The sequence below is a fragment of the Atractosteus spatula genome, chromosome 1, assembly GCF_055471065.1.
Source record: "Atractosteus spatula isolate fAtrSpa1 chromosome 1, fAtrSpa1.hap1, whole genome shotgun sequence".
NCBI lineage: Eukaryota > Metazoa > Chordata > Actinopteri > Semionotiformes > Lepisosteidae > Atractosteus > Atractosteus spatula.
The window spans coordinates 62462565-62488836 of NC_142706.1; the positions used below are offsets into that span (position 1 = coordinate 62462565).

Consider the following 26272-nt stretch of genomic DNA (forward strand, 5'->3'; position numbering starts at 1 on the left):
GGATCTAGGATGCTCTATTGAATCTGTGGATTTGAGGTGGATCTGCTGGACTTAAATTATAACTGTGCATGTCTGTCCACCCGGGGCAGCAGAAACACTGACACAGAAATGGAAGGGAGGTCTACCAGCAGGATCTGAAATGGCCGCATAATAGAGCTTCTCATGTCTATTCTCTGTAGTGTAGCAGGTCCACTGTAGCTGGGCAGCTCATTTCATACTCCCAAAGGGTTACCCAAGCTACCCAATCCAATGCTGCTGAAGCTCATACCCTTTCTTTTGAGAGGAAGTCAAGGATTCAAATGAGATTGTAGCAAGGATTGGTTCAGGAGAGTTTGTGAGAGGACACAATAAAATCCGGAAGCTGTACACAAGCATGACATTATCTGCATAGGTACTTTTCACAGCTCCTAGAAGAGCCCTTACATCCTGTGTGCATGTAAGAACTTAACGTATAAACCCCACCTGAAGCACAGGTGTAACACAGACCACCTCCCCTCTTCTCCTGAAAAACAGCCCTGCGACTGGCACACCCCACTTCCAGTACTCATCTCTGTGAATAGGCAGCCGAAGTTCACAACTAACTCTTTCTAGCAGCTTCATTAAAAAGGCTGAGCTCTGTCTTTCCCAATTGTCTATTACAAGAGCTAGACCTCAGGGCCCTAGTGGCTTTCTCTAATAGGGGAGCATTAATCACGAGACGGTTTTATAGACCCTGATGTCATCATCAAGCTTTCTTTCCATTAGCGACAGCGGAGCTGCAGCAATCAATAATGGGGTGGAGGAGTTCATTTCTTTGTGTTTGTCATTATGCCGCACATTGCTGTGACTGATGCATCCCCTCTCCACCGCCGTCTCTCAGTATTTCCTGCAATAGGGCAGTTGGTGAAGATAAGATGGCAATTCTTCTCCGAACTACATTTCCCAGAGAGCAATGAGAGAAATGACCCGCTGTCCTCGTTCACCTGACCAATGGAAGACAATTGGGTGGGGTGACAATTAAAAACAGGAAGCCGAGGCTTTCAGTTGGCCGTTGACCTCTGCTCTCTAGCTCTCTATGGAAATCCAAATAAGTTTCAAATTTCCAGAAGGAAAATGTACTAGAATCTAGCAAAAAAAAACAAGGAATTTGAGTTTTAAGGTGTCAGGAGTAGGTGAAAAGTACTACAGTAGCTGTCAGACCATCAGATTTAAGCGTGCTATATATACTATTGAAAGACTAGAGGTCCTTTGGAATTGTGTCTAACTGTCTGTTTAGGAGACTGAAGCATACAGTATTACCAGTTATGTAAGAGCTCCTTCCTTACTGTGACTCAGTGTTCTTATGTGAAAAAGCAGATTATGGAACAGTTCTTTTGGCACAGCGAGTGTGCGTGTGTCCTGATGTCCTGAAGCAGCTTCTCTTCCTAACCCAAAAGACCAACAGTGTCCTGCATTCAGGATTTGGCAGGAGGAGAGTGAAGGATAAAAAGCTAGAGGTGCAGAAGCACCAGAGCCCATGGAGGATGTTCAGCAGCCACTGCAGAGAGATTGAAGACCACAAAGCACTGCTTTCGCTATTGTGCTCTTCTGCAGTCAGAATCCTACAGAATGTGTCTTCCTTCTCTTCCGCATCCTGGATTGCCTTTCTCCTCTTTATCTTTCATCCAGAGAACACACAATACATCGTGAGCTGAAGGAATTAAAAAAAAAAACACTTGATCGAGAGATGTCATTTCAGTTGTAAAATGTAAAAATGTTAGAATGACATTACAGAAGAAGAGGAATTTTGCCAACGGTGCCTTTCAGTAGCAGTTCAAATCAAGCTGGCCCAGGGAAGATACAGACCTCCAGAGTCCCTGTGGTCTCCTGGTGCAATCCTCCTCTACGAGCTAGATATCTTTAGTCTTAAGGAGAGGTGGTTGCATCTTCAAGATCCCCAAAGTTTTTGAAAAATGCAGCTCAGTGAACAACCCCCACTTTTTCCACTTTGATGAATCTTACAAGACCCCAGATCAGGAGACATCCACCCCCATCCCTGATCCCGGAGATGTTGGTGAGCTCAGCTCCAAGGCCAGGTGGAATTGTAGGGGTTGTGCAGATTTCCCGAAAGACAACTCCACCATAGACCTTTGCCCCTGGCCGACATTGCTGGCAGTCATGTTGCAGAAGAAGGCAGCTAGAATGTCACCAATCAGGTGACATGACATCACTGCTTTAGTGCTGTGAAAAACTATTTTTTTTGCCTCTGCGATACAATGTGACAAAGGCTGTCACAGTTCCAAAGAGCCATCTCCACAGTTATTATTAATCACCTTAACAAGTGGTTGAAAATCATTTCAGTAGGAGCCTGAGGAGGCTGGTGTGTGCTATCTGTGATGAATGCCAGGCCTCTCTAATTGCATTAAGTGATTCAACAGGATAAAATCCAGCCTGACTGTGGTGAAAGACAAATCACGCTCATCAGACACAGTAGCAGCCGGGAACAGAAATGTATAGTGTAAGTGTGTGTGTGGAAGGGGGGGGGGTTAAATTATATTTAATACCTTCACACTTGTGAATGCAGGGGAGTGGAGGGAAACGATTGGTATTTCACACCCCAGATAAGCCAGCAGAAAACTCAATTGTATTCTTCATCAGCAGATAAAGCCAAGTGCATGCAGAACTGGCTTAGATGGGTAAACTCATTTTGTTTATTGTTTCTCTTTTAAGATAAATATTTTGAAGTAAATGCCACCCATCAGCCTAGAATAAGCCTGTTGGTGCACCATGGTTCTATATTGTTGAAGGTTTCAGTATTCAGTTATGCAGTACATAGGCACATCCTACAGAAATTGTAGAATATCAGAATATGCATGACTTATTCCACCATAACAGCTTCTTTGAAACCTTGCAGTGATATCGCAAAGGTCTCTGTGGATGATACCCCATGGAGAGTTTTTATGAGGTCCTGGTGATGCAGTCACTCCATGCTAATCCCAGATCGTTCCCTGTAATACTTATTGTTTTCAATGTCAAAGATGCCGCACGCCGGAATCAGATGCTGAAATGATAAAAGCGCTGTCAGAGCCGAGAATGTTCTGGGACAGGAAGGACTCAGAGGTGGGCCCCGGATCCGGCATGGCTGCATGAGTCTGGCCAGGCGTGCCTGTGGTTTGAAAGCCGGGTTCTGTGAAGAGGCAGCGGGGGTTCTAGATGGCCGGGCAGGACCAGAGCACACAATCGAGGGCAAACGACTCCAGCTTCCCGCATTGGTAATTGCAAAGATAATGGCCTGCAGCCGTTGTCACGGCTGGTAATGTAAGATCCTGATAGAGCTCTCCTGTGGATATCTCCTATCCATCCTAATGTCATCCTTGGGTGGGTCTGTAGCTAAAGCCTGCAGCTGCTCTGATTGCCCTCTCGGGAGTTGGGCTATGAAGAATGGGATGGCCGGTCTGTGGGTCTGTTCACCCCCCTTTCCCTCCCCCTGCTCCCCCTGTCCCCAGTTGGCCTCCGGGTTACAGACTCTTGCCTCCAGAACAGCCAGTGCTCACCGCCGGCCAAACAGCACCACCCCAAGTACAGGGCTCCTCAATCAACTTCCCCCTCGCTCTCGCTCTCCGGCTCCCCGGCTAATGCATTTTTAATACTTGATTTCATTACTCACCCAAAAATAGATACAAGTCCACGCGCGTGACCCGGAATACCGATGAGCAGCGCGGGGGACACGGGGGGGGGGATGGACTCCGAAGCCGAAGGTTTCATCCGTCCCCGCTAACAGATTAACTTCAAGGAAGGAATTAAACTCCGGGAAGAATTGCGGCTGCTTTTTTTTTTTTTTTAACTTGTAGGCAGAAACAAAGATTTTTAAATTGAAAACCGAGAAAGGAAAAAAAAAAAGAAAATTATATTTTTACTCCGGGGCCATTTGCTGCTTCTTTCGTTTTGTTTTTTTTTTGCAGGAGTGGAATTGATTCCATCTGCTTTTCCGGTCTCAGACATTCCCTCTCTGCGCTCTGTCCAGAAGTTTGCATTCTGTCTCGCAATTTGCTTCTGCAGGTCTGTTCCAGTTCTGTGTCACTCTGACACAACAGTCTCTTAAGGGAAAAAACAAAGCAAAAGGTGGTGTTGAAAAGCTGAAAGGCTTTTCATGGTAGGAGCAGTGGATGTGAGGGAGAATGAAGGCGTGCATCTCTGTGGCTTCTGCATGCAGAGCCTTTTACTAATTTGTTCCAAAGAGATTTTAAAGGTCTGTTAGTCCCAGCTACAGCCCCCATGAACAATCATGACAAATGTCACTCTTTTCACGTCAGCCAATGTCCCATGGTGCCTACATACTGTCTCACATTCTGACCTGCAGAGCTCTGATTGTTACCAAAAGTGTAAAAGAATCTGTCCTGCCTCACTTCCCCCTCGACAGCGTCATCGCAACAGTCTTCACAGGTCATGACCTTAAAAAACAGAAACGGCCGTCTTTTTCTTTCAACGGCTTACAAATCAAACTGCCACTAAGACAGCCAATTAAGGAAAGGTAATGTGAACAACAACCCTTGTGTGAAACAATGAAGGCAACCGCAGGGGATGGTAAGCAGGTGTTGATCATGTTCCTCGCTGCGGGAGTGCTATACACGGGCAGCGTAAAGCAGCTGGATAGCTTTAGTCATAAGCAGAGGAGGTTATGCCTTCAAAATCCCCAAAAGTTTTGGAAATTGCAACCCAGTGGACCTCCTCAGGATCAACAATGACAGAGAGACCCTAGAACATGAGATGCTCAGAAGCTAAGGAGGTGAGTAGCACTGGGATTAGCCAGTACTGGGATGGGAGGACTCCTAAGGAAAACCAAGTTGTTTTCCTGGTGTTGGTGGACCAGTAGGTGGCTCTCCTCCCCTCTGGACTATTTCCTGACCAATTCGCCAGTATGTTGACAAGGAACACCATGCTGGAGATGCTGTCCTTGTTGTAACAATGAATTGAGCTCCTAAGTTTCCCCATAACTATACTCATAAGAGTCCTGGCTAGTCCTAGTGGAATCTAGTCCTGGCTAGATTTCACTCTGGGTGTTTACAGCTTGGCCTCCTTACAGATGCCTATTAATTAAACTGGTACAGTAAACTCTCACATCTCCACCTGACCTACTGTGTACGGGGGCTGCTGTTGCAGAATGAATGCCACATGTCACCCTGGTGGCGGCTGCACTGCAATGACAGATGAAGTGATTCCCTCCCCAGCTATGTGTAAAGCGCACTGGAATCCTTTGGGATGGAGAGCAAGATTTAAAAGCAATTAATACCTCCTGTTTACAGCTTTAAATGCATTTCCACACAGGTTCCACGTGGTGCCCTGCGGTGCGCGTTTCACTCTTCACACAAGGAGTCACTGGATGCCTGGGTCAAACTCAAAACAAAAAAGTTGTTGCTTTATTGAAGCTGAATTCATGGACTCCTGGGTGAGGTTCTTACATCAATGAGTTACTAACAACAGCTAAACAGGCAAGATGAGCCGAACGGCCTTCCCCCTTTCATGGTGTCATATTCCTCTGACGGCTCTTTGTGTCACATACAGTAGCTCTAAATGGACAACAGCACATAGCAACAGGTCACAGGAAAATCTTTACATTAACTTACAAAACGCAGGGCAGTGTATATTGGATATTTGAAACACATTACAGCAGATACAGTTCTTTAACTGCTACTTCCAACCTTAAAGATCGTAAAAAATGAAAGCAAAGACCAGACAGCTGTAGAATTACATGTTTTATTATATACTGTTTGGTAAATAGGACAGCCGATTATTTGCAAAGATGATGACGAGACTGTCAGGCGATATGTATCCATTGTAGAAAAAGAAAAGTTGTCCAATAATACAGGAATAATAAGAATAGTAATTGTATTAAGAATAGTAATGATAATCATGATAATCATAGGAAACTGAGTTATAATCCTAGTCATTTTAAATACATAGTTTATTACCTTACATACTTACTGGTGGTAATTTTGTGCTTTGATATGAGATCTGAGTAATAACAGACAGAAGTGTATATGGTCCACCTCTTTGAAGTCTAGAAAAGTAGAGTATTTAAAATGGATAAGAGGAATTAATCTCATGAATGTAACACATAATTTGTTTTTTCCTCCCATGAATTGAGCACAGTAAAACAATCCAAAGTTCTGGGAACAGTCTGGCTAGTTTTGTGGTTCTGGAGGCAGGATTAAAAAAATGTGTAACTGATTAAAGACAGGGGCAGGACTACTTCTCCGTCAGTCATACCCATGCAGCTTCACCCATTGGAGAGATTTCTCAGGGAAGGAAGACGAACAGGGTGGAGTGGAGGAGTTCAGAAAAGGAGGGATTGAGAAGCGTATTGGATACTGTGGGCGTTCCCAGTCCTAGTGCCAGAGGGCCAGTACTGGTTTTCCAGGTCTCATTAACCTGAAGACATGGGAGAATCTGTTCAACTTCTCCAGTTGTAACGATTATGAGTGCAACCAGTTCATTAAAAACTGAAGATGCACCAGCCCCTGAGGGCCAGAATTGGGGACCCAGGGACTGCAGTATCAATTTCTCCCCACCACATTTCTTAAAACCTTCCTGAGACACCAACTCATCACTCACTCCCTCCTCTAACACCAACATTTTTACAGATTATTACAGTGCTTCAATTCTCGTGTGCGCAATTAAATGAGTCATAAACCAATTAACGCCCACTTTTTTCTTTACTGATATAGAATCTCACTAACGCCCCTCATGCATAGAACAAGGACAGACTCTGTGGTCATAATCTGTTGTTTCCCTCAATAACAACCAGTGTCTGCAAGCTTCTCCCTGCCGATAAGTCTGCCTTTGCCCTGATTTGCCCCTTGTGAAGTCTTGAGCACCGTCTGCATTGCCTTGTGGCAGAATGCAGACTGTTCCCCAATACATCTGTTGCTCATACTTTTTCACCCACTCAAACAGAGCTCCTTGTACTCAAGGATGATTGTTTCAAGGAGTGGCATTATTGTACAGTATTGACATGCAATGCGGCAACGAATGTCATTTTTCTTTAAAAAGAGCTATTAATTCTGAAACCAGCATGTATGCAGTCTGATGGCACCATCCACGTCTCCTAACACCCACCAACGCCCCCAGACACCAGGACCCAGCTGAAGTCAGGGTGGTCACACCTGGTTTCCTTTCCCCTTCCGGATCCTCATCAGCCCTGACACATAAAGCCCACCCAGCCACTGCAACACACGCCCCCCTCACACACGGCACTCCGCATTCTAGTAAACATGCTGTATAAAGTTGATCATTCGTTGTTGATCATGATTTATCAGTCTTATACACGGTATCCTCTGTGTATTGTATATGTGTTTTATCTTGTGTATTTTTATTCATTGTTGTTGTCATTCTGTAAAGTGCTTTGAGAAGCTACCTTTAAAGGTGCTATATAAAATAAAGTTTATTATTATTATTATACTGAATCTTCTTTAAGTTTTGTCCCAATCTGCTGGTTTGGGAATCTGAATAAGAATAGGAGGAAGAACAAACTGGGAAGTCTTGTCAAACTAAGCCAAAAGGTGTTGGTCTTTCGGCCCTGCCCCACAACAATCAGTTACAAGTCTTCCATAGAGCAGATTCATTCCTAGGGGACCCTTCACATCCTTTGTTCAATGAATTCCAGCTACCCCTCTCAGAATGCAAATCCAGATTGCCTAATCTAAAAACAAACAGGGCTAAATTATCATTTATACCTGTGGCCATAATTTCAACAGATGATTCCCTTGTTCATGTTTATATGTATTGTCTGTGTGTTTTATTTATATTGCCTGCTGCTGCTGTAAAAATGAATTGCCCCTTGGGGATAATAAAGGCTCTCTCTTTCCCCTGCATGTGTCACTAAATTAATTCCATGAGCTGTTTTGCCCTGGTAGAATGCCTCCTGCCTAACTATGCAGTTCTGTCTGATTTGTCTTGTGCTGACCTGCCTTGCGTGCTGAGGACTACAAACAGCCACATTTGCTAGTAATGCTCTCAGATTCTCCTGTAGTCCTCCTTAAGCACTCACTGTGCACGTCGTACACACATGTGTGTTTGACAAGCGTGAAAGCAAGGCTTGCTTAGAAGACTTATCATCTCAGAAGCTAAGCCAGGCTGGGCCTAGAGAGAGCCGGGACACTTGGAGGCGTCTGCTGAAAAACAGGTTGCTGCCGGTAAGTGTAATTGGAGGACCTGTTTGTCTCACTCTTCCTGCAAGTCCACAAATTACCATACTAACGCCCTGCAGTCTTCAAAGATCTCTCAAGGGAAAAAGGGGTGCTTCTCTACGGTGTTCTGGCTAAATTCAATCGGATTTCTCCAGTCTAGCCCACCTTTTTTACCCTGTTTGGTTGGAAAAGCCAAGCAAGATGGTGCTGAAATTCTGTGCAAAATCCCTGCAATCTGTAAAAGATGCCTTTCACATGAAAAGCACAATTGAAAAGCAAGGGATCATCTGTAGTGTTGTCTAAATCTGGTGTTTCTGCCATGAACATACCTGCATGTATTTTACTACAGCAGAGCCTATTAACAAGGAGTGAAAGTGAGCTGTTCTTACAATCCTTCCATGTGTCTTCTTCCTTCCTGTGTGCAGTTCACTAGTTCATAAGGGAGATCGATACCCTGCTCGACTGGCCCTGGTTCGTAATCTGGGAACAATTTCCTTCTGTACACAAAAGCCCTGGCGTAACACGCCAGTCAGCAGTATCTTTCAGAAGGTGACTGCAGATCAATGGAGGGGAAGAAATTACATTTTTCCTGTTTCGTGCAGCGGACCCTTTAAATCGATGCTGCATACATCACACGTTACATTGAATCTGGCTCCTGCTAAAGACCCTGGGTCTGTATCTGCACACGGTGATCCCTCATTGCCATATAATCTGCCCCAGCTTTCAGTGAACAAGCAAACACAACCTCTGAGACACAACTCCCTCCATACCCAGGTCGTAGACTCAGCGACCCCAGTACCATCCCCAAAACACACACACCCTCCAAAATAAAGAAACTTCACACCAACACATTTTAAAAGCAAACACACAGTGGGAAGAATACATGCAGAAATGAAGACACACATGCACTACATGAGACAGAGACCTGCATGAAAGAAAGACTCGTTTTTCACAGGTGCAAGAGCAGCATGAACACATTTGCAATCACCCAATCCTTCCACCTGTGCACACGGATGATCGACTACCCCCCACCCAGCCCCCCAGGTGATGTAAGCCCCCACCCTCCCTCAAGTAAAGATACCCCTACATGTTATTTTTCTATTTCTTAAAACTAGAAAGATACATTCTCCTGGAAATGCACTGTGTCTGTAGTCCGGAAAAGACTCCAGCAGTTGACATGTCGCTACAGTAATGGTGGAGAAGCACTAGAATTTCTAAAGATGGACGAGTCTGGTGGGAACAGTTCAGGGCTGTTCAATGGAAATCCTCCCGGCTTGTAAAATGGAATTTACTGTTGCCAAAAAGAAGGCCTCTCTCCAGGCTTTAGCTTGGAAAGGTATTTTTAAGCAGTCTTAAAAGAGTTCCTCTCTGCAATTAACCTTGATTTCCACGATTTCCCCTTATGCTAATGTATATTTGCTTCCATGGTCTATTTGTCCATTGACCCTTGCGCATTGTCTTTGTGTCTGATTTTGTATTCCATTATGGAGCAAAAGGCCGTTGGACACCTTGAGACTTTGGTAATTCTCGGAGGGCTCCGCCTCCCTGCCCCTTTCCAATTGGCTCAACAAGTGAAATCCTCGAAGTTGCCCCGCCCTGGGTGATGAGGTAGCAAGTTGCCGGGATACGATGGAGGGGGGCGGGTGCTCTCACAGGGGGCCTGCAGGACAGAGAGCAGAGAGAAACCCAACCGTCAGTAAGAAAACAGCCCAACAGCCCCAGAGCTATAACAGGACCGCACTGGCCTCATTAATCCCGAAAAGGAAGAACACACACGCTATCTCTTAAACTATCTCTGATAAAAATAATGGATTCTCATTCTTCTGCTGCCGAGAATCTCATTGTCTTACACAATCACGCTCTGCAATACGAACAAGACTGCTGCCTTCTCAATCCCTGCACCTCCCCCCTGCCTTTTCCCATGAAATGAGACTACTACCTTCTATCTCCAGTTCTGTCTCAGACTTTCATATGACACAGCCTTCCTATTTTCTCATAAATAACTCTCCTGTACTCTCTGTCTTCCTAGCTGTCAGGCTAGCTGATGCAACGCAGATCTGCTCTTTTCCCTCATTTAATGCTCCATTCTGTTCTCTCCCACACTCTGGCTCTTTAGCATTTTATAAGGTTACAGTCTGTTCTCTTCATCTCTCACTGTCATTCTCCAGCTCTCCGGTATGACACGCATGGCTTTTGTTAGGCTTCTTCAGCAATACAATGCAAGGCTGCCTTCCTGCGATGTCACTAACAACCCCAGCGCTGGCACGCTCCCTCTCCCTTTGTCCTGTGTTCCTCAGGGCTGCTGGCGGGGCGATGGGGCAGGGGGAGGGGGTCAGGCTCCTTCAGAGCAGCACAATACCAAGTGATAGTTACTGACGTGACGTTTCACATCGTCCAGGCTCAGGACCACGCCCCCGTCGTTGTTGTTGCTGCGCTTGTGCTTTTTCCGAGAGCACCGGCACACTTTGTACTTCACCACCTGGGAAAAGCGGAGAGGAGCAACAGGAAGCAAAAATCAATCAATTATTCCGCCAAGGAGCTGTGCTCATGAGGGGGACAGAAGATGAGAAGCACCTCTCCTTGTCACTCAACAAGAAGAAATCACCAGTTATTCCCCATGTCCATTCCAATATTTATGCAATTGTGTACCCAGCAGAATTGCACGCACTCACACACGGATCCTTCACGCTGTCACATTCATCTCCTGCTTGTTAGGAACACAAATCCCCCATGGTAAACAGCACAGCAAGTCTCAGATAGCTCTGTCTGAAGAATCTGCTCCAAGAAAAAGACTTTCGCCATGCATACTTGCAAATGCCCATTTCAGGGCTGGAGCCACATAGGAGCAGCCTGGCAAAGTGGAAGGCTACACCAGGGCCACTGGGAGGCCCGCGAACCAGAAGAAAACTGATCCCTCAGCAGGACAGGGAACACTCGGTGTCAGAGATGCAAGGGAGAAAATCCTTTTTGCTTCTTGTTGCTCGCGAAGCAAAATTACACCTAAGCAGTTCTTGTCTAATCTGCTGCTGCTGTGTTAGGAGTAGCTCTGAGTCGAGCGCTCATCTGCTGAACGAGTTTTGCCGACACGTGTGTTTTACAAGTCACACAGAAGAGGGGATTGATGAGTCTGACTGTCAGCTGTGAGGCCAGCATTGGTCCACATTTTTGTGGACCTTAACTTATCCACTCTGTTATCCTTAACTGTTGTCCACCCTGGTGAAGCACAGCAGAATGTGGCAAAGCAGACCTGCATCAGGGTATAATCATGGTACAGCAGCAAGAAGCAATTCAAAAACATGATATCAACCGTAAGAAACCATACTGGTTTTAGCATAGAAGTCAACTGTAAAATTGCTACAGACATGTCCGATAGTAAAAGGCACACTACTGTTATTAAGAGATAATAGTAATGGTAACAGCATAAAAATTCTTGAGAAACCAGGTTTTAGAATTAGCAACAAGATCAACAAGATCATAATTCTGAATTTATTTGCGTGACCCTTTTATCCAAACGGAATTACATTTGCTTCTTTTCATACAGCTGGGCATTTTACTGAAGCAATCTGAGCAAAGCACAATCACACAAGGCAACAACAGCTACTTTCCCATTTGGGGTCCGAGTCCACAACTTAAGCATTCCTCCCAGATGCAAGGGGAGTTAAAAGATTCTGTCTCCCAGGGCTCTCCAGAATAGCGAACAGACACACTGCTGCCTGCGATGCTAATTTTGCTTCTATGGAGGATCTCAGTGAAAACAGCAGGCTATGGCACTGTACAATTGATTCTGAATTAGGAAGATAACTGGGGTTTACAGTACGTGTCTTATCTGCGCGCTCGGTTCTGTGATAAAACCCAGCTTGACGATCATGATCAGCCACAATATAGCTCAGCGGGGGCACAGAGACAGCAGCACCACACCTGAGCAGTAAGGCTCACTTCACTATCAGATACACTGTTTCAAGAATGAGACAATCACACAAGGGTTTTGATTAATGATAACTACCAGACGGGAAGCTGGCAAGGAGATAAGCCTGAAGACTTTGTGCTGTGCAGCAAATTGTGATTTTGATAGGTAAGCCTATCTTTTGATTTTCTTTTCTTTTTTTTTTAAAACACAGGCAGACTTTTGCAGTGTGAGTCCAGAGGACTAGAGGCCAAGTATTGATTCAGACAAAGAGACGAAGCCCATGTTCTCTGGCAAGGAACTGAACCACTCATCTTCAAACTGACAGTGTGGACCATTTTGGGGCAGATAAAAACAGAAACTGTGTTTCACGTGTCAGGCCATGCGCATGTGTGCCCTCCAGCACAAGCGAAGCAGCTGTTAAAAAGAGGATTTAATTCATAATAATAATTCCTTCCACTTATATAGCGCTTTTCTGGACACTCCACTCAAAGCGCTTCACAGGTAATGGGGACTCTCCTCCACCACCACCATCTATGTGCAGCCCCACTTGGATAACGTGACGGCAGCCATAGTGCGCCAGAACGCTCACCACACACCAGCTCTCAGTGGGGAGGAGAGCAGAGTGAAGGAGCCAGTTCAGAGATGGGGATTATTAGGAGGCCATGATTAGTAAGGGCCAATGGGAAATTTGGCCAGGACGCCGGGGTTACACCCCTACTCTTTTTGAGAAACACCCTGGGATTTTTGATGACCACCGAGAGTCAGGACCTCGGTTTTACGTCTCATCTAAAGGACGGCGCCTTTTTACACTATAGTGTCCCCGTCACCATAATGGGGCATTAGAACCCACACAGACTGCAGGGTGAGCGCCCCCTGCTGGCCCCACTAACACCTCTTCCAGCAGCAACCTTAGTTTTTCCCAGGAGGTCTCCCATCCAGGTACTGACCAGGCTCACACCTGCTGAGCTTCAGTCTGAGCTGCAGGGTGATATGGCTACTGGCCATCTTGTTTCTTTCATGAGAGCTTGTTTCTCATTGACTTTTAAAAAACAAGACTTTTGTGGGCGCTACTGTAGGTATAAAGGGCCAAGGCACCACTCAGCACCACTTAACCTGCCCTTGACCTGATCTGTACGTGGAAACGCTGCAGGGCAGTGCAGACCAGCAGAGGAGATGAAGTATGATATACCTCGTAAAGATAGTCGAAGAGCTCCAGGATGGTGAGGATGCTGGCGCCGATGAAGAGGCCCATCTGACCACCGATATCACCTGGCAAGGGGTATAGATAGACACTGGTTACACACAGGCAGGGGCGAAAAAGCTTAAAATGCCACAGTGCATCCCCACTCAAATCTGAGCTCCACAACACAACAGTGTGAACAGTGCAGACAATACATCAGGACAGAACACCAAACACAGCAGTCAAAGGCCCACACTTCACTACACTGGCCAGCTGGACACCCTCACCCTGGCTATTGATCCAGGGAGCACAAACACTGGGGCTTGTAGTTTATTATAGGAAGGTATAGCAAGATCTCTGGTTTCATCTAGGACCACAATAAATCAGATATATTTCACACAGGTTTTTTTTTTTTAAATTTGTGTGGCCATTTCAAAATTAAGGCCCGTGCTAAATCAGTGATAAAGCCTTCGGTGTTGTGTAATTGAGCTTTATTTTACAATTGACAGAGCCGTTACAGGCAGTGTTCCCCGAGGTGCTGTTACCACCCAGCCCAGGGAGGTGGGCGTGTCTCTGCTTTCCCAGCATGATCACAGCTGGGGGTGACCCTTCCCCCCCTTCCCAGCAGCCTTGACGCCCTCCGACAAGACCTCCCTTTTCTTTAACCTGGACCCCAGTTCACACCTGTACTTTCAAAGCTTGCTCCGGCTTAAGAAGAAAGGCCCATTTACATGTTTGTACAAACAAATACGCTTTTTCTTAACATAAGAAAGTTTGCCATTTAATTTGCTTCATTTTAAACAGTAAAACGCAGGTAAGAGATGCAGAGAACATTACACATTACTTTATTGGCACTTTCTAACTGATTTGTTCTTCCAAATGCTCTGGATTTATAAGGCCATTTCTGCAGGCATAATAAAAATAAAAAAAGGTTCCAGCTCCTTTGAAGCTGTTAGTGCTTGTCGTTAAGACTAACAAGGCAACACTGAAGATTAACCTTGAAATGTCTGGCACCAAGAGAACAAGCCCCTGCAGTTTTTGTCTGTTATCATTTCAATGTGGAATTCCTTCCTCAATATGTTTCCCCCTTTAAGATCTAAGGAGATTGTTAACTGCTCAGCCGGACTAATGTTCATCGCAGTGGACACTGGAGAAGGAATGATTCAGGCGGTCTCCACCTGGACTGGTTTTGTCATTGCTCTCTGTTCATTAAAGGGATTTCTAGGGACATGATCTGATCCTTGGCAATTTTCCCCATTCTGACCTCTGGGGCTCAGTCCTTTATTTTGAGTCCTTTGTCAGACAGATCATGCTACATCTCGCTTTAAAAAAAAGGCAGTTAGTAAAAGGTAAAAAAAAAAGTAAAAGCATTCTTACCCAGCAGTCCTGCCACCTCGTAGGCTTTCTTCTGCTCAATGGTCTCATAGTTCAGAGCCTCGAAAAAGATGTCAAGCACCAGGATGTTATCCCTGTCGGCACAGGAGGCAAACCAGTCAGGATTGATTCTGGGAGACCAGTGAAATACTTTACCATCATGTTAAAAAAGCAAAGATCTACGTGGACAAATTCTCAGCACATCTTTTGCATAGCACCAAAGTGTCTTTCTAGTGTTCAGTTTAATTCAGGTGTGAGTGAAGGAAGGAACAGGACAACAGCTCAAAGATGAGATACAAGCTCAGAGAGACCAGAACCACGTGAAAGTTCTTGGAGCTCTAACTCATCTGGAGCCATTCCTCTACAAAGGGAGACTCTTCTGACCTTGTCCTGCTTCGTCAGGGAGACAAGTGTGAAAATGAGGCACAGAAAGAACTCTTTTCACCCCCTGCAACCCCTTGGAACTGTGTGCTCTATAACAAAGGCGCTCTGTGGCCTGTGTGTGTTGCTGTGAAATGTCCATCAGGCTGGGGGCCGGGAAAGGACCCCAGGTGGGTGTTTCTGAGATACGATAGGACACGAAGGGAAGGGCATAACAGGTTGAAAATAATTTAACTAGGTGGCATAGGATGGTTACTCCAGGGCTTCATGGCACCCCTTCATACCCAGGCAACCAGTTTTATAGCCATGACAGCTCTAGAGGGAAGGGGGTCCTTCCTTTATCTAAAAACACCGAGCTGGGCTCTGGAGGCAGGCTGTAAATTTCATCCAGCCACGCCAAGAGGACAGCCCAAGGATACTCCCTTTGCCAACACTTTATTCCTGGAATATAAAAACCTGCCCAAGGACAGCCTGTTGTCTCATCCCTCTGGAAGTGGAACGGGCCCATACTTATCGGGGCTTTTTATTACTGCAACCCAGGGACTCACAAAGAACATCCATCTCAACAGCTACACAGAGAGCCATATCGTGATGTTTTAATGCTGACTTCAGGAACTGAATCCTGTCGTTCCCTGCGCTAGCACTTCTTTTCCAATAATCACTCCCACTGGCATCATAGCCAGCATCAATAGGAGGCGATCATCCCTGCATCTGTGGAAACAGCCAATGGTCTTGTCATGAAGAATATTCTTTATTTTAATCCTATCTGTGCAATTTAATTTAAATTTAATGTGCTGAATACTGACAGACTTTAAAGTTCTTAAACCTTTTACTCAGATTGTACAATAGTTTCACTTTCATGTAAGAGACCAAATTGCTTTGATCCTCTTTTCTCGCACTAGTCACACTCTAATTCTCATGCATATATACAGGCTATAATATTTATCTATGTAGAGGGAAAATGCAGCCCTACCGGAGGTTTGAATAATTGGAGATTCACAGAACCGGAAAAATCGTTTCTGTGTTTTGCCATCATCATTTTCCTCCTGTGCTCCGTGCACCGGCACTCAGCTGTACAGTATACTTGAGAAAACAAGTTGGCAGAAGGAAAGGCGTTCTGTCATGAGTGGCTGCAGTTAGGCACGTCCCAGAGTGCCACACTCTTCCCTGGACGGCTTCAGCTGTATTATGTTTGGGAGTTCAGGGTGTTCCCTAATGTTTCTGGCCCTCCAGGCGTATTCTTTTATGCCTTTTGCTGCCAGAATATGAAAGCCCAGGCTTCAGTCTTCCATTCAAACCCCACACGCTGCTCTGTGTACAGCCTGCCCTAAGCTGACTTTAAGACAGTGCTCTGCTGTAAAGGCCATTGAAGACTCGACTGTACACTGTGTGCCACCAGACAGCGGCAAGACAGCACAAGTTATTTTTTTTTACTAGCACAGCTTACGGTAGATAACTACTCCAGGGTGGTCATTTGAAACAGCTCCACACAGTGCCATGACCTCATTTTTTTTATCGGTGCACCCTGCACAACTGCTGTTCTATTTGCCCAATTATGCCGAAGTCAAGGAGCCAAATTCCCTTTTGACGTCTTCAATTTCCCGGTTTGTGCGGGGATGCTTCCTTCAAGCTCCTTTCTCTCTGTCAACCACAAGGAACCCTCACTGCACGCTTCAATTCTGGGAGGCATTCACCGCGCACAAGAGCCAGGCGTGCTGCCACGCCCGATTCCAGGTCTCGAAAGATCTTGACGAGCAAGGCAAATCGAGAAACTGTGAGCGCAGCTGTGCGCTGCAATGGCAGTGAATCTGCTGGCGCTCTCTGAGCCTCTGTACCGCATCTGTCAGCCCATGCCCACACAGAGCTATTTGATGTGAGTTCAGTTTCGGGGTTTCAGAGGGAGCGATATCTTTATCATTCCCTCTGAATATCATTCCCCCCTCCACCCAATCCGGGAGATTAAAGCAGGCCAGAGAATGAGATGGCGGCTGCTGTTTCCAGTCTGCGGTAACGTACGCGATATACTGCTCCGATTTGTTGAACTTCTTGGCCAGGTATTTGGCCGAGGCCTTGCTGGGGATCTTGACGAAGGACAGCTCCTTGCCGTAGCGTGTGGTGTTGCAGGGCGTCTCGCACACGCAGTAGTTGTTGTCCTTCTCCACCAGGAAGTCTAGGGGGAGAGGCGAAACGTAGAGAGACTGTGACCCGTGACGGGATCTGTGACTACCTGTCTGCACTGTGACTCTTCCTTGTTGCTAAAAACGTTTAAATTTAATACAGTATGTGGAGCTGCAGGCTTGTGTGAAGTACTGAAACAGGAGAAGAGTATTGGTCCACCAATGCTTAAGTAAACTAGGCTCTGCAGTGCTATGCAGTAAATTCTCTCAGTAGAATTATTCAAACAGGCCAAGGAACATGCAAACCAGTTTCTTGAATTAGGTCAGCAGGTCTTTTGGAGCTCTTACCAAGAGCAGGGTCAGCGCACTCCTTGTACTGTTCCGGAGTGCAATAGGGAGCATCCCCTATGGACAGAAAGAGGGATTAGCCATCGCAGAGTGCTGTTAAATATGTATTCATAACCTATATGTTCACTGATCAAAATACAAGTAAGTGAAATGCACAGGCGCAGGAGTAAGAGTGGCACACACAGCTTGTCCCCAAGGCCTGCTCTCAGCACCACTCCCAGCCCTAAAGCCACAAAGCGTCTCCTCCAACAGAGGTCAGTCCTGCTATGTCAAAGAGCCAGATTCCCATCAGCTACAAATAAAGAGCTATTAGTTGTAACATCACAGTAACACAACTGCATTGTTGACAACAAATGTATGGTTGACATAAGAACATAAGAAACGTTATAGACGCGAGGGTCTGTAACCATCGATTATGTGCAGCAGTAAATTAGTCCAAGCATTTCATCCAGCCATCCTTTCTTGAAGGAAAGCAGAGTTTCAACCACACGGCTGGGTAGCTTGATCCAGACTCCTTCAATCCTTCAAACAAAGAAGGGCCTCCTGTCCTCAGTGTTAAAGTCACTTCCATATATCAATGGCACGAGGGGCATTTGATTTCCATCACTTGGCATGGCTATCTGCAGATCTCAGCCCTGCTAAAAACTGGTGGAATGTGCAGGTCCATCACACACACTATCACAACTACTACAACTGGCTGAATAAAAGCCAACCTGTTTAGAGCTATAAATTGCTTGGAATATTGGGAAACACATGCAATGTCCTGTTCAAGCCACTGAAATGTGGCCTTAGTTTCCTAATATTTTGGCCAGTGAGTGTATATTTAAGCAGCAGGCTCCAAATGTATTCATACCTACAGTATGATGCCGTGTAATATATGAAAACATTTAGCAAAAAATAATGCAGATTTACATTCAGCTTTTGTTGCATAAAGAAAGAAATGTAAGACTGTATGAATTGTAGTGGACATCATCAAAATAAACACATTTTATCACTAAGGAAGCTGCTTGCAGTCTGACGTCAGTCATTTATCTTCCTCTGCCTTTGCTGATCTTCGTTTGTGCTGACTGTACTGTATGCACCCGAGTCCCACCATGTGGCAAAGATTGTCCTGAGAAGGGTCCTTCATGCCCTGTACACTGCACTATCTTCTAATAGCCTTTATTCAAAGTATGATGTGGAAAACAGAGTAACGGATGATCAGGGGTTGCAAGAACCACTGTCAGGGCCACTGCCTCACTGACTGCCTAATACTTCCTAACGGGACACGCTGCGGCTCAGTCGGTATTGACCCCAGGCACAGCGCTCTATCCCACCTCAGTGCCTGGCTGATTTACAGCCCTGCCAGCTGGGATCTCTCCGCCTCTCTGTCAGCGTCCGGCCGCCTGAGAAGGGGGAGCAATGGACAGGGGAGTCGATAACTGGCCTCACTGCCTGGGTGATGGCTCTGTTGCCCCTGCAACGCCCCAGCACAGCCGTCACCAGCCCACTGGGTTCAGTTTCTGGTTTATTACACAAGGCGCCGTTAGAGAGGCTGGATGGCGTGAAGTTTGGATTGTTTAAAATTCCGTGATTGTGTTTGAGCTGAACCATTTTGCTTGCTCTCCTAGGATGTAATTTCGCCATTGCACACCATTGTGAAAGAGGACTGTATAGAGATTGGTATCCCTCTTTTTTTCCAGCTTAGAAATCTTTTATGAAAATGGGGTTCATGTGGCTTGGATGCAAATCATTTAGTGCTGCATTACCTTCTGAAACCAATATGGCCAGACATTTGCAAAGCCCAGTCTGTGTGCATCTCTGGGGTCACAGGAAGAGCTTCCAGTGTCTGTGTGACTTTGGAGTCACAGGAAGAGCTCCCAGTGTCTGTGTGTCTCTGGAGTCACAGGAAGAGCTCCCAGTGTCTGTGTGACTCTGGAGTCACAGGAAGAGCTCCCAGTGTCTGTGTGTCTCTGGGATCATAGGAAGAGCTCCCAGTGTCTGTGTGTCTCTGGAGTCACAGGAAGAGCTCCCAGTGTCTGTGCTCCTCTGGGATCATAGGAAGAGCTCCCAGTGTCTGTGTGTCTCTGGAGTCACAGGAAGAGCTCCCAGTGTCTGTGCTCCTCTGGGATCATAGGAAGAGCTCCTAGTTTCTGTGTGTTGTTGGAATCACAGGAGGAGCACACAGTCCCTGTGCATCTCTGGGATCACAGGAAGAGCTCCCAGCGTCTGTGCATCTCTGGGGTCACAGGAAGAGCTCCCAGTGTCGGTGCATCTCTGGGGTCACAGGAAGAGCTCCCAGTGTCGGTGCATCTCTGGGGTCACAGGAAGAGCTCCCAGTGTATGTGCTCCTCTGGGATCACAGGAAGAGGTCCCAGTGTCTGTGCGTCTCTGGGATCACTGGGAGAGTGCTCAGGCTCTTTGCCTTTTTGGGATACACAAAGAACTCTCAGTCTCTGGACATGTCTGGGTTCACAGGCAGAGCAGTGCCTGTGCTCCAGTCTCCCTCAGAGGCAAACGTCTTGAGCATTGTCCTTCTCACTCCGATCAGCATTTACCTGGCATGTGGACCATTCGGCAGTTGCAGTTCTCCACGAGGTAACGCGTCTCGCAGTCGATGCGGCACGCCGTGATGCTGTACGTGTCGAAGAAGTCTGAGTCCATGGGGGTGGCCTTGCAGTCCCCCCAGGGCTGGGGCAAGTACACCAGCTGAGAACATGTGCACACAGGTCAGAGGTCAAGGCCAATGCAAAAGAACAGAATTCCCATCAGTAGTGTCAACTTCCAATGTTCTAAGGTTCCAGGGTACTTGAGTAACAATTTTGGCTGAATATCTCGATTAATTTAATAATAGGCTGAACTGCACTTTATATGTACATTATATTAATTTAATATTTAAAGCAAGGGTTCTAGAGTCTAGTCCCCCAAGACTGTTTTTCTACAGACTGATTTGAATTGTAACCTGCAGAGACCTGGGAAAAAGGTAGCTCACTTCAGCCATGAATTAGTTAATTCAACCTTGATTACTTTTTCAGGCTGTTGGGACTTCACAGGCTCCTAGGCCTGAAACTTATCCAGCTTCTATAATGTTGACTAAAAGACTGCCTTAGATGAAGTTAATGGCCCTGTAGTTCTGGAATATATTCAGACAGCAGGCTTGACGAGAAATTGAATGAAATCTTTTTGGTCAAGGATGCAATACCAGTGTTCATACTGGGGACATAAACCCGTAACTCGTAACAGATTCAAAGCAAACTGGGTGCTGCTCCTATTTGCCTGCACAGGCAAAATATCATCCACTCCAACTTAAAACAACTTCATTCCTTGTCGGATATAGATTTGAACTTTGCAGCTAAGCAATCATTTATTTTCTTGCTTTCTCCTCTGTGTGTGTTATCCTGCAGAAACTAATCATGCTAATTCTGAAAAAAAAAAAAACTCTTTAATGAGAGGGGGAGGAGAGGCAGGCAATGTGGCTCATTCGGTGGGCTCACAAAAGAGAGAAAGGAGCACACTTCCACAGTGCCTGGCAGATCAAAAGGTTCCACTACAATTACCTGGAGACACAAAGAGATCCCTGCCTTGCCTAATAGCTTTAAGAGAAGGCTTTCTCTCAGCTGTAACATCATTTATATTACAAGCCAGCCATTCCATTGCTCATTTATTCCAAGGAGCGCTTTATTGGTGGCAATGGCAAAAGCAGGATTGGAATGAATGTCATTAAATGAAAGTGGGGGCCCAAGTGTAGTACAGAGACAGCCCATGCAGAAGGCTGGCAGTTCTAATCCTGCAAGCGTGCAGATTCCAGGCCGTGAAGAGCACTGGAAAATATATGGCCCTTGTCCCATCCACAACACACAAGAGATTAACGATTGTACCTCAGATCTATCTAACACATCTCTCACGTACCGTGCACAGATTGAAAGCATGCATTTTAATGTCAGCATCTCTTCTGAAAGTCTGTGCATGCTTCTAGTTTAAATTCATGTATGTCATTTGTGATATGGAAATGTGCGTCTCTTTCCCTCATAGGTAGGTCAAAAATGCTGAGACGGGTGTTTACGATTTACTGAAAACTACTGCATAATCAAAGTGTATCACCCGCCCCCCCCAACCCCCTTGCTTTTCTACTCCATAAACCAGTGATCTGGGATTGTGAAGCAGTTGTGTTCAGGGACCAGTGGCAGCAAACAAGCAGCCTTGAAGAGGAGCTGTTACAGCTGTAATGCAGTAGTAAGCAGTAAACGACCCATGGAGGTACAAAATCTGTGTCAGGACGTTTGGCCTTGTGCGCCATGTAGACAATCATGAAAAAGCATGATTTGTAAGCTGCAGGAACAGGTGCATTGTGGGAAAACTGGACTGGAACTATTTTTGGAGGGGATGAGTGTTTTTCTGCATGGCTGGGCTCTGTAGAACCATGTGTGTTTATGTCACTTTTCCCTGCCCTACCTAATTTCACTTCCCCATCCCCTATCCCCTCCCTTCCTTCCTCTTCTTACCCGCTGTTCCTGACAGGAAACAAAAGTCTGGAAGCCCGGTGCTACCCCAAATCCCAGCTGGTCGATGAAAGGGGGCTCATCCTGACTGTGGATCTGCACTTTGATGCCGGCCTCGAAGGACGTCTCATCTAGGGACACAGCAACAACACAGGGCCACATTAGATGGCTGACGTTCCTGCACAGCCTGCAGCTTGGAAAGCTTGCAGCGATCCATGGAAAAGCTGGGAACAGGTGGGTGGGAATCCAAATATTGATTCACACACGGTGGTTTGGCAAATCATTAAGTGTGACTGGACTTATGTGTAGCACAGAGGATTTTAGCTAGAGGTGATACTACTGCCTTTTGTTCCAGTGTGTGGCCACAGAAATTCTTCTCTGATTGTCCAGTTGTTGCTACCTGCTTATCGCGAAACAGATATATACGACATGGGCTTCGTGAAACAAGGCATTTAGGAGCTTGATTATGGATGATTACATGACATGCATCGGGCTCAGAAGTCATCAGTATTTGGGCACAAAGACCCTGATAGCTCTCTCTCCCATACCTCTTGGATCTACAGAGCAACCACACACCATGTGGACACTCCAGGGATCAGGGATGTTCACCGTGTGACTGGATTACTGCACACTCAGAAATCATAATAAATTCAACTCCCCCATGCAGCAAAGCACATATGCACCGCGTGAAAGGAAAGCAAATTAGGAATCTGCGACTGAATAATGGGTATCAAACTCCATCTTAAAAGACAGTAGGCAGGGGAGTGTATCTTCTAGTCATGTTGTGCTGAAAGCAATGCGGGCTAACTGCATAATGATAATGATCCTTGCAAGCTGCACAGCCCAGCGTCTCAAACCATAATGTAACCTAATGAACGACATTACTGCACCGTGAAGACATGGTTAGATTCAGCCATGGCCCAGCTTTGCAAGCTGTGACTTTAAATACCTCCCCCGCTAAAAACCAAAATCAACAACATGCGCCTGCAAGATTTTAACAAGCTCCCAGCCTTGCTGCTGACCAGCTGGGATCTTTCACCATTCACCAGTATCGACTAAGTAGGGAAGGAATGGAGAAAAGAATGCATCATATAGAAAAAGATCAAATGAAAATCCATGAACCCAATAGCCTTTTCTCCTGCATAAGCATTTGCGAATAGATTTTACATTACAAGAGCAAGTTGCATCTCAGGAATGGAAGTGGTTCCACCACAAAAGGTTCGATTGTCACAGAGGCTTGAAGGCTTCTCTTCCTTTTTAAATTAATGAGACGCAGAGAGGAGCTATGAGGAGTGGTGCAGGAGGGCAGGGGGTTTGCAAGGGCTTCCCAAGCTACACGAGGACTGCACCTGAGAAACACTCCAGCACCATTCATAACATCCATCCATCCATCCAACTTCTAACCATTTTATCCAATTCAGGCTCGCAGGGGAACTGGAGCCTATGCCAGCAAGGAACGGGCACAAGTCCGGACACCCTGACACAGGGCACAGACACACACGCACTCACACCAGGGCTAATTTTCCCAGAAGCCAATTCACTTACAAGCACGTGGGAGGAAACCGGCGCACCTGGAACACGGGAAGAACATACAAACTCCATGTAGCTAGCACCCTAGATCTGGAATTGAACCCTGGACCCCAGGGCCAACTGACCCCCTTCATACCAGTGTTAAAACAAACATCATGCTGAAATCGGCACAGCGGATTTGTTTTTCACTTCAGCGGAGGAAATCGCCTTTCCTTGTTGTTCATTATGGCCGCTGAAGCTCCTAGATTTCTCTCCTGTTACAGGGGTTAATGGAACTGGGATCCTGTGTGTCCGAGCGGAGTTTTCTCAGGGCAGTGTGGGGAAAGGAAAGCACAAGAATTGCAATACAAAGACAGCCGCTTGCCCAGGCACCGCGCCATATGGGCACTGTAAAACAGAATTAATTGCATCTGAGAATTGAGGGGCCAGGTGTGCCTCTAGACACTCGCTTATTTGCGCTTATAAGAGATAAGACTGTCCTTCGGAGGTACAGCTGGCAAGCAAATGGCCAAGACTCTCATTATCTGACACGTGGCGCACCACGCACTGCGACGACGGTAACGGTGCAACCATTTGACATGCTTTTCTGCTCTCTGGCTCCACCACCGATGGGATCTCTAACTATTAACTGGAAGGCAGGGCGGCGCAGAGCTGAGCATTGCTGCCTCGCACTGCTGGGGCCCTTTGCTCAATTCCTGGAGTGTTATCTGCGGGAGCTTGTATATTCTCCCCGTGTTTGTGTGGGTTTCCTCCAGATGCTCTGGTTTCCTCCCAGAGTCCAAAGACATGCCGGCAGGTTAATTGGAAAGATTGGCCCTGGCATGAGCGCGTGTGTCTGGGTTTGTCTGTGCCCCATAAACGGACTGGCGTCCCATCCAGGGTGTACCCTGCCTTGCGCCCGTTACTGGCCAGGACAGGCTCTGGTTCCTCTGTAACTCTGAATTGGATGAAGATTTAGAAACTGTATATGGGACTCATCTGCTCAAGGGGTATGGGGGATCAGAGCATGGGCCATTCTGTCATGGGTAGTCGAATCTGTATGGCCTTGCAGTGACAGGGGCTGTACAACGGTCACAGAATGCAATGCATTACATGGTGTTCAGTTTTGTTAGCTCACTGCTGTTGTCAGGTAATTCTCTGCGGCCTTAGACTGAATGGGGCGATCAAGGGGGTTTCGTGCTCAGCGGTTTCATGCTTTGTGAATGTCTGTTTAGAATATGGGATGTGCACAGTTGCTGTGGTTTGTGTGGTCACATCGTTTTCTGTTATTTCAATGAATTTAATGCTGCTTCTTGGTTTCTTGGCAAAACACTGCATTAGTTCTCTGCAGAAGCATACCGTAGCTTTTCATTGTGCACACTAGCAGCACCAGGAAAACACTTGTTCACTTTTATTTTAATTGTTTTTATCATCAATTAGTTGTTATACCCACCCAATCTGGAAAAGCCACATGTGTGTTGTTTGCAGCTACGACCCCCACCACGGCACACAGGGGAGAGCGAGGAAGTGCAGGCAGACTCCTCCACCCCGCCCACCTTCGAGCCACGCGCCTTTTAACACTCCACAGGCAGCACAGCCCCGTACTGGAGGATCAGCGCCGCCCGGAGGAGAGGCGCGTCCCTCACTGACAGCGCTGCGAGCCTGCAAGCACCCAGGGGGCCACAGGGGGGCGCTGTCTCGCTGAGCGAGCCCTGGTCAAGTAATCCCATCTCATCCTCGGCGGCACTCTGCCGCTGCCTGGGGATTCCTGTTGACTGTCCGCTAGCGACATGGCCCAAGGCCAGAACCTGAGATCGTACAGTTCGACCTGAGTCCTTTGCTCGAGACTTGCTTAGGCCAGACAGAAGCAGAACACTGATGCAGCTGCAGTTGTGCACTTCTGGGTATCAGGCCAACACTGGCCCAACACAAAACACAGATATAGCAGTTCTCCTATAACATCCCAAACAGAAATACTGGAATTGCTGATCAGGTGCTTGAGTCCTGATACAGCATTCTATTTGCAACTGTTTGTGTAAGATAAGAATCCTGCATTGTGTCTTGTCTGTCCTGTGCTCCAACCTGAATAGTCAAATGTCTCCATTTATCACTTTATTTTATCAATCATACTTAGCATTTTGTGGCGGCATGGTGACTCAGGGGTAAGCTTCGTTGCCTTGCAGCGCTGGGGCCCTGGGTTCAATTCCGGACCTGGGTGCGATCTGCGTGGAGTTTGCATGTTCTCCCTGCGTTTGCCTGGGTTTCCTCCGGGTGCTACAGTTTCCACCCATAGTCCAACGGCATACTTGTAGGTTAACTGGCTTCTGGGGAAATTGGCCCTGAACTTGTGTGTAACTGTGTGTGTGTGTGTGTGTGTGTGTACCCTGTGATGGACTGGTGTCCTGTCCAGGGTGTAGCCCGCCTTGTGCCTGTTACTTGTTGGCATAGGCTCCAGCTTCCCCATGACCCTGTGTTAGACAAAAGCAGTTAGAAAATGGATGGATGGATAAGAATTCACAAGAACATGCATTTCTACTAGAACTGACCAAGTTGCATTCTTTCGTTTACAGAAACGTACACTATGCAATCTAATTTATCATCTCTTGGTACAGTATGTGATATTCTTTTTATTATTCAAACAGCTTCTCAACTTGAATATGATAATCATCTGAAATACCGCTATGCTTAAGACAATCCCCGACTCCATCTATGTCTTTGACATCCAGGACCAAATTCGTAAATGGTGCAATGCTTTTTGCATTGGCATGTCGATGGTGTTAATGCAAATAAGCAAGAATTTGCTCATTGTGACAGTTTTCCAAGACTTCTAGTTG

At 46.4% G+C, this 26272-nt stretch overlaps 1 protein-coding gene across 4 annotated transcripts in view; it reads right to left on the reverse strand.

Annotated features, from left to right (window-relative positions):
* Positions 1-5695: 5695 nt before the first annotated feature.
* Positions 5696-26272, reverse strand: part of asic1b (acid sensing ion channel subunit 1b) — a 177179-nt gene continuing 156602 nt past the window's right edge. For 2 of the 4 annotated variants that reach the window (XM_088922377.1, XM_088922368.1), the window contains 8 exons: positions 21933-22060; positions 19989-20139; positions 17452-17508; positions 17003-17156; positions 14609-14700; positions 13241-13320; positions 10522-10623; positions 5696-9804 (listed from right to left, as the gene is read on the reverse strand). In XM_088922377.1, coding sequence (XP_088778503.1) covers positions 9709-9804; positions 10522-10623; positions 13241-13320; positions 14609-14700; positions 17003-17156; positions 17452-17508; positions 19989-20139; positions 21933-22060 — 860 coding nt within the window. In that variant the 3' untranslated portion in view covers positions 5696-9708. Of the gene's footprint in view, positions 9805-10503; positions 10624-13240; positions 13321-14608; positions 14701-17002; positions 17157-17451; positions 17509-19988; positions 20140-21932; positions 22061-26272 lie in introns of all 4 variants that reach the window. The other 2 variants (XM_088922360.1, XM_088922385.1) reach the window with 2 other exon arrangements.